The sequence below is a fragment of the Macrobrachium nipponense genome, chromosome 6 (assembly GCF_015104395.2).
Source record: "Macrobrachium nipponense isolate FS-2020 chromosome 6, ASM1510439v2, whole genome shotgun sequence".
Taxonomy (NCBI): domain Eukaryota; kingdom Metazoa; phylum Arthropoda; class Malacostraca; order Decapoda; family Palaemonidae; genus Macrobrachium; species Macrobrachium nipponense.
This window is the reverse complement of record NC_061108.1, coordinates 69,060,815-69,069,746: the sequence shown is the minus strand read 5'-3', so window position 1 is coordinate 69,069,746 and position 8,932 is coordinate 69,060,815. Positions and strand designations below refer to the sequence as shown.

Genomic DNA, 8,932 nt, shown 5'->3' with positions numbered 1-8,932 from the left:
CTCATCGACCCAAATCTACAAGCATGTTTGCAGCAGGCTACAATAAATTGATTTCATTAAAGACAAAGACTATCAAACTGGAGATTCCAGTTCAATAGATGAGAGAGAGAGAGTCTCAGAGAGAGCTTGTGAAGAAAGGCTCTCTTCTGTCGAAGGACGGTGATGAAGCGAGAGCAATATCCTTCTGTTGCATTTCATGAGGCATAAAAATGAGAGCCGTAATAAACGATAAATCTGGACACCCTTCCTAAGAAAATATTATAAAAATGTAAAGAATGTCATCTTTTCAAAACTAACCATAGCATGCATTTATAAAACGTGACGAGATGCTGCTTAATGACATAACGCTTGAAATACTAAATTGATTATGAATTTCTCCATTATCTGCAGATAAGTAGCTTTCAAAATCAGTTCATAAGACGTGGATTCATTAACTTATTGACCGAACCATAGCGGTAGTACCCTACACAGATCATATGTTGCATGAAGTGCATCAGGTACTTTGCCGATGCCGCGCTCAAGTTGCTAATCATGATTTGAACATATATACATTTACGCGTTTCACGTATGACTGGAAAAAATTAGAACTCTTCGACAAAAATATAAAACCCCGAAAGAACATGCATGTGTCCCTCGACTTAGTCTGTATGATGCCCACGAAAATTCTAGAATAACATACGAGAATCGAGACCCGAGAATTACCGAGTACAGGATGAAAGTAACGCAAGTAAACTAAACGCCAGTAAGTGAAGAGCCATCGTCCTAAAGATACGTCTTGACTTGTGGTGTCGGAAGGGTTCTATGGTGACTTGTAAACATGGTTGACTACAGCAAGTGGAAAGATATTGAAGTAAGCACATTTGGAACTTGAATGATAGAATAAGTAAAGTGTTTCATTTGCTATACACGTCAGAGGCCGTAATTATGTTTTGAATGGCCTTGATGATTTAAAAAAAAAAATGAAAGGTTTCTATAGAGGAGACCATGTTGTTGGCTGTCTCTTGAACGATTGCGTATGAATGAGTGAAGGTAGTTAGCCTAGCTGTTCACTTCTGTACCTAATATATGTGAAGGGAATGGCCGAATAAGTTGAGAGTTAAAGAGGAAATTTGAGAGTCGTCTTCGCTGGATAGCTGTCATTATCAAGTTCCTAGGTAGCTAGGTATCTCCTAGAATCTGTCTAGCTAGCTAGGTAGCTAGATGTACCGATCTGTCTGCTGAGGTTCGCCCAGGAATCTGTAGGTGGGCTCCCTTGGGATTGGTTCTCAAGCCTAGTCCAGGTCTGGTTCAGCTGACATGGTGGTAGTTCGATCAATGCACACTTTGAACCATTATGGCTTCTGGAGCAAAAAATATTTTCTTGTTGCACCGCATTGTGTGCTTTGAATGTTTGGGACGTTCTTAGGTTAGTCATTTTAGACATACCTAGTACTACCTACTACTGGTCCCTCCTGATAGGCTATCCTACCTAGGGTAAAACATCACAGCAGGCCAAACAGGCCACCTACAATCAACGCATTGCCACCCTCCGAAAAAGTACATTATAACGCGTCCTGACACCGGAGACGGGCATCAGTCGCGACTTGTTGTTGGTGAGAAACGGAGCTAAAGACCTCTACTCTCCTTTCGAAGTAAGTATTTTCTCCAAAGTTAGAAATTAAGGCCAAATTTTAAGATTTAAACAGAGGGTAGTGAAAAGGGTGGCTACGACAGTGGAAATCTCACCAAAACGCTTTAGAAATTTTTACTTACAAAGAAATTTTTACTTACAACTAAAAATGTTTAGAAGATTGACGCCATCTCGATGTTTACGGAGTCGCTTGTGTCAATAAACTTCCCATTTCCCGTGCTAAATCTACACACCACTTGTACCCATAGACGCTGGGGCACTTTCATCACAACAATCGTAAACCAACCTCTTACCAGCACTTATTCAAGGGGACTACGGCATTCTTTGCGGCGTTTTGCGCTCTTCAATTGTTTATCAGTGTTGTCAATTGGTATGTGTTTACCCTCCAAACTAGGTATAAGACTGACACAAAACCGGGGAAATAAGTGAAATTAGCGTATCTATTTGTATTATATATACGTACATATTACAGCAATTTTATCATTACTGCATTACTATGACAACTAGAATTCATCGAAACTTTGTAAATGCATCGGCGTATGTGTGACGCTCCACTAGATTGGCAACGATGAGTCATTTTTCCTCACGTCGTCTGCTCGTAAGTATACATCCGAAACATTTGTAATTTTTGGGGGTTAATTTGATTGCAAAAAAGGGATAATAGACATGAATTAAATATACATTTTGAAGTAAAGTTAAACTAAATATTGAGTAAAGTAAACAATTAAGGGAATAAAGCTTTGCATCTCATAATCAGTGTTGTCGTCTGCTGCTCGTAACTGTGTTTGCGGAGTGAGTGCTTAGGAACCAGGAACCACAGCGTGGTTCAAGTGCACTGTGGAGTGAATTAAGACCAAAATGTGTATAATTACAATCAAATAAGCACTGTGGAGTTTCAGTTGTGATGGCAGTAAGGATAAAAACCAACGATTACAAGGTAAGAATGAATTCAGTTCCAACCATAACCCCGGGAATAACAAGTTTCATTTGTTCCGACACGGCATACAAACCTTCGGTCCTTTTACAATAGGAAGGTACTAGCGGCAGCTGGATAGGTCGTAAGCTTTCGAACAACGGGTTCGGTAGTTAACTGCTTGTCCGACAGGCGCGCGCGCGCAACTGGGAGGTAAACAAACCACTTTTGCTTTCGGCCTGCTGGCGTGTAGACGTGTATCATCGCTCTCTGCCCGCTTCATCGTCGTTGCTTTCGCATGGTTGTGTTTTTCTTTTTCTATTTATCTAGTGAAACTGAATTGTAAGTACAATCATTTCATATTTATTTCCATTGAATTCAATTGTGAATAAAAGGATCTTGGTTTCTCCACGCCCTCCGATTACCCGAGTGCCGGGACTGAAGGGCGTAAGTGCGGGAATTCATTTTTCCCAGAAATGATCCTCGTATTGTGTTATGCTCGGTGCCGAGGGCTGGGCGAGGACACGCTCGCTCCGAGCTTATACTTTGGTTGGAAATGTGTAGATGAAAATCGTAAGTAAGTTGCCTTTTCATTTATATTTTTTTGACCTGTATGCTCGTTGCCGAGCGAATGCGCTCGGCACGAAAACTTATTCTGTATGGAAGTGGAATCGCAAGTACAGTATTCTTTTTCATTTTCATATATTTATTTTGATTGTAGCAATACTCATTTTGGATCAGTTTCCGCTCTTACCCGGAAATTGATACTTTCCCCTTTTTATTTGAATGAAGTGAATCGCAAGTGCAGTTCTTTTTCATTTTATATTTTATTGAGATTGCATTATTTACTTGATCAATGTTTCCGCTATTTCCCGGGAATTGATCCTTCCCCTTTTATTTTGTATGAAGTGAAATCGCAAGCGCAGTATTCTTTTTCATTTTTCATATATATTTTGATTGCATCAATTCAATATGGATCAAGGTTTCCGTTCATAATCGGGAATGGATCCTTTTACCCTTGCGCTCGGTACCGAGGGCGCAAATGCGCTCGCTACGAGCCCTTATTCATTGTGAAGTGAATCGTAATGCAAGATTCTTTTTCATATTATTCCTTTTATTATTGATTGCATCAATATTATTTTGGTTCAAGTTCTGCTCAGTCAGGGAATTGATCCTTATGCCCTTGCATTCGGTGCCGAGGGCACGATTGCTCTCGGGCTCTTATTATTATTGTTGGGTACATGGGTGCGTGCGGGGGTGAACGAAATCCCCCTCCTGGGGTCTCTCTTCTCTCTCTCCATCTCTCTCTCTCTCTCTCTCTCCTCTCCTCTCTCTCTCCCCCCCCCCCCCCCCCCGCTCAGCTCCCACAGATGGCCCTTCTTCCTTCCGGGGGGGAGGTTATCTGGGTACTTCTCCTCGCCCGATCCGTCGAGCGCGGGGGAGGGCGCTCGGTGCCCGATATACAATTGTATTCGGGGTCTTCCGCTCGTTCGGTGTGGGGCTCACCCCCCCGCGCGAGGGGACTTCCCCCCCACTAATCACTACTACTGTTATTTCCGCAGGTGCTATTGCCACGAGGGTGGACCTTGGTGAGGTATGGGCGTCCTTCGAGTTGCAGGGCGTGCCTAGTGTCCAGGGGCGGCGGTTCTATGTCTGGGCCTGCTGCGGTCACCCAGGGAGTGGTGACCACGACAACGATATCGACTCCAGGTGACGACGTCCCTCCTCACCTGGTGTACTCGTCTCACGTGGTAACAGTCTTGCCTACAGCCGCTGTGAAGTGCCGTTCGCCGTACCGAGAGGGGGGCGTGCCGCCGCCGCTCGTGGTTGCCGCGCTGCCGCGACCACACTTCCGCTGCCCTAGAGCTCGCCCCTGGACCTGCCGCCAGTACCAGGATGTTGCTGGCTGCTGCTCCACCTCCTGTGTTTCCGGTGCTGCCTGCCGTACCTGCCGATTCTGTACTGACTGTCCATGCAGTTGCTGTGCTGGCTGTCCCTGCCGTTGCTGCGCTGGCTGTCCCTGCCGTTGCTGCGCTGGCTGTCCCTGCCGTTGCTGCGCTGGCTGTCCCTGCCGATGCTGTGCTGGCTGTGCCTGCTGTTCCTGAGATGCCCATACCTGCTGACGTCGTCCCTGTTCGTGGTGGTACTACCCCAGACTTTGGTCTGTCTGTACAGGTGCGTCCGGGCCCTGTGGCTTCGGCTACAGCAGCCCCGGCTCTGCCCTGGATGGCAGATCTTACGTCTGTCCTGGAGGAACGCTGACGAGAAGAGGAGGAACGTCGCTTCTTCATCTTCTTCATCGTCGTCGGCTGCCGCCTCTTCCCCTTCGACTTCTAAGGCTTTCACAGCCGAGAAGAAAGGAAGGTTGCCTCCCTCCCTCCTATAAGAAGTCTCCCTCGGGAGGCTTCTCGGGACCCGTCTCACTCGGTGGGACGGGAGGGTTGCCTTCCGCTGGTCCTCAGCTCCTTCGGGAGCGGGGGCCCATCTCTTTCTTCCGCAAGGAAAGAAGACTACGGGGACCAGAGGTTTGGGGTACCGGCTAACACCGGTACTCTCGCCTGGTGTCAGTGGTTCTGCCACTGCATCAGGGTCCGTCTCGGCCTCTCGTTCGCGGGAGGTACCAAGTGTACGGTACCTACCAGCGACCGTGCAGCCAGGAACCAGACCTCTGAGCCCGCTCAGCGTCAGGTTCACGGCACGGAGCGGAAGACTGGTGACAGCCGCTCACGCGGCAGCGACTCTCACCAGACCAGCTCTTGCTCTCGCGGCGACCAGCTGGCTACCCGGGATGACGTGACGGTCCACGGATCCGGCCACAGGGCTGTAGGCTGGGAAGAGGTTCGACCGGTGCCAGCCACGGCTGGAACCAGCAACGTGACGTGCCGTGAGGACAAGCACCGGTCTCACTGTGACAGTGGAGCCTGCAGGTCGCCTGACCGTCGGGTACGGCAACCAGCACCAGCTCTTCTGACACTCGAGATCGGGGCCGCTGTGCTCAGTCCAACCGTTCTCCACAGCGAGACGGTTCGACCAGGCCTGCAGCTCGATCGCCACCGCGGGTGTTGACGATCGCCTGCAGCCCTCCAAGCCTGTTGGTTTCTGCCAGCGAGCGAGGAGGGAGCGTCAGGTCTGCCTCTCCCGTTACCGTTCAACCTCCTCGGGGGTTTTACAACCGGGTGGGAGGAGCGAGGTAATTGAGGACGTGGATTCGGTGAAGGGTGCGCCCCTCATGATCCCACCACCGACGCCCTACGTTGCCAGGCACGGTTCTTTGGACCAGCCAGGACCGTATGCGCAAGGGATGGATGGAAGACCGATGAGGGCTTTGTCGCTTTGTTACCCCCTTCTTAGGAGGAAGGTTCCTCTAAAATGCTCTTGTTAGCGAAGGGCTCAACGGTCCTACTCTGCAGCACAACGACCTCGGGTGCAAAGGATCGCCGCTCCCACCAGCAGAGCCACGTCTCGGCTCGAGTCGTTTTGGGGCCCTCCGAGAGGGAACCCAAATCGACGGTGGGTCTGCCGCGATCGGAGCTTGCCGACTGTGTTGAACCAGGTAGTCTCTCGTCTCCGGACAAGAAGGCTCTCTCAGTTCTGGCCGGTCGAACAAGCTACTTCACCTCCTCTACTGCGACAGAGGCGTTTCTACGTGTCTTCGGACACCGTATTTGAATACCCCTTCGGTCCTCTGAGAGGTTTCGACCTCGACGAGGACTGGAATGAGTCGGAGGACGTATCGGCTCTCTCCTGTCAGGTGTCGATCAGCCCCACCCAGACGACGTTCACAGTGACGGCAGACCCTTAACTACATGTATGAGTTCGTAACCTCCTTGGGAAAAACGTTTTCTCCCTGACGATACGTTTTTCCCAGGCTCTGAGAGGCCATCGCTGTAAGGCGATGGCTGCTCCTTTTCTTCTCCAACTGCTAGTTCCGCTGGAAGGCGAGCCAGTATCCAATTCCTCCCCCATTCCCTCTCTCCTTACGGCTACGAGGAAAGGGGAGGGATCCTATAGAGATTTCTCTGTAAGATCCCACGTTAGGTGCTGCGCTACCGGGGGGAACCTTCGGGTCCTACCTGACGTAAGCCCGGTCGTTGAGGAGGGATCCTGCCCCTTTCTCGATTTCTACGGGAATCGAGAGGACCACCAGCCGATATCTTTTGACGAATTCGGTGGGGGTTTCGCAGAGTGCTTAGAATTCTACGGAATTTCTAGCGCACTCGGTGTTCGAGTTTTTTACGATCTCCAAACACTTAGGCGAGACCATGGTCCAAAGTGAGCGAGAATCCCCGATAATTGTTACACGATAATCGGGAACCTCGCTTATGCTCGAATTCCTGTAATTTCTAGCATTTGGAAGAAGACTGCTGCTGAAAGAAGAGTATCTCACAGTAGGCGATTAACCTGGAATAGAGAGGAACGGACGGGAACTTCCAGTTTGGCTTGAACTATCGTCTTCGGTATTCTGTTCACCATTGAAGCTTTCCTTTGGGAAAGACTTCTCCTTCACTCTCTTGACTAGAGAACGAAGGCGGTCGATCTCCAATCCTTCTTCTCATTCCTCGAGGGGAAAAGAATTTAGGATGGAGGTCGTGGTACAGAACCTACAAATATACTACGTATATTACCCTCGCGACATGATTCTTTTAACAGTTGAATTGTCCGGGGGGTAGGCACAGACCGTAGTTAACTCTACGGTTTGTGACCGAGACGAATTGTATCTTAATTGAACTGCAACTCGGGGTTGCCTGCAACCTCCCAGCAGTTATCAGTTTCGATTTTAGATACTTGGTATTGTCACGACAACACCAAATCAGCTTTTGTATTTACCGAAATCCGTTTCGTTTAAATATAATTGCTCGAGCGTATTCTTTATGCTCGATGGTTCTAGCCGAATGCATTCCTTCGTGGAAGGGATTAACTGGCAACTCAGGATGACGAGTCACCGAGAGCTACTGCGTATTGAACTGCCTGATAGCAGCTCAGTATCAGCTAGGTCTCCGAGATGCACGGTTGGTTACGTCTCTCTCTCCCTTGGTTTGATTGACTACCGAACCGTATCTCTGCCCAACAATCATGGACTTAGGTCTCTGATTAACGGGGATTCTCGCAATAATGAAGGACCATCTACTGCTGTGACGCTCGATTTCATCGCCTTCGACATTGCGAGAATTTTCAACAGAGATATCTCTTGGACTCTCTCATCTTTCTGTTTACCGCACGGTAACAGAAGTCTGTACTAGTCTCCCGCTGCATCGCACCGCGATAATGCGAATGATTTTTGCAGACATCTGATTTTGTCTTCAAAATATCTCGTATTCGTAGGTGTGCAATTATTCATTGTTCGCCCCGAATTAATAGATGTGTCAGAAGACATCGCCTACTCTCCGACCTGAACTGCTCTACTCCAAATGTTCAGCCCGTAGAAGCAGTTTCTTCAGGCAGTATTTCCCTGTGTCTTCATTACTGAAAAGCGCTCCGCTTTTATTGCAACTACGATCCTCACCGGACAGCAATGAATAGCGGTTAGCGTTCTCAGTCTTTGTAGCACAGGTTCAGAATCTTGAGAATCCTTCTCTCGGTTCAGCTGTGAAGACGTAGGTTGCATTTTCTGTACACCTTCGTCTTCAACGACACATAGTGTTGTTTCTCCTTAGCTGAGAATCAACTATACTATGAGATATCTTGCCATCTGGGACCTCGGTCTCTAGAAGGCAATTGACTTCCGCCTGTTGGGCACATGCCTTAAGAGAATCATCACCTCGCCTTCTGGCATCGGTGACGAACAAATTATTTGTTTAGTCTCTTGGCATAACCCTTTTAAGGCGAAGGTCACGTGACTTGCTCGGGTGCTTGGACAACTTGCCTCCTACCGAACGCAGTCAGTCGGTAGCTGTCAGAGCGCCCAAGTCAGTTACGAACCTCGCTGTGGACTTAGTTAGGTTGTTCCATAACAGTCTTTTCTTCGTCCTAACGGCTTGTCACAGTACCCATACCATCGACACCCACCATTGAGTGTCGGTGCCCTATCCACTACCGAGAAGAACTTCACTGCATGGGGATAGGAGAATGTGAGACACTTCGCTGCAGACGGATAGACCAGTATGGGTACAGGACATCACCGAAGTCGAGAAGAGGGATAGGTCATACGACCATTCCCTTCTTTTCCTCTCAGGTAATTGCATGACTTTTCCTGCGAAGTCAAGCATCCAGGGGATGGGGATTCGTGACGCTCGATTTCGTACCGACTTCGTAGCGAAGACTCAGAACCCTTCGGTTCCTGACGATCGGTTAGTCTTTCACAATCCCCTCCCTAATGGACTTCACCGCCTTCGATGCGAAGGAGATGCTGCTTTGTCGGTCGCGCTTTCTGAAGAAACTCGACATCCCAG

At 48.6% G+C, this 8,932-nt stretch overlaps 1 protein-coding gene across 1 annotated transcript in view; it reads left to right on the top strand.

Moving 5' to 3' along the window:
* The first annotated feature begins 638 nt into the window (after positions 1-638).
* The window catches only part of LOC135216678 (hsp90 co-chaperone Cdc37-like), a 377,671-nt gene continuing 369,377 nt past the window's right edge, over positions 639-8,932 (top strand). Inside the window, exon 1 of the mRNA XM_064252075.1 lies at positions 639-850. Within this exon, the coding sequence (XP_064108145.1) occupies positions 818-850 (33 nt within the window). The 5' untranslated portion in view covers positions 639-817. The remainder of the gene's footprint in view (positions 851-8,932) is intronic.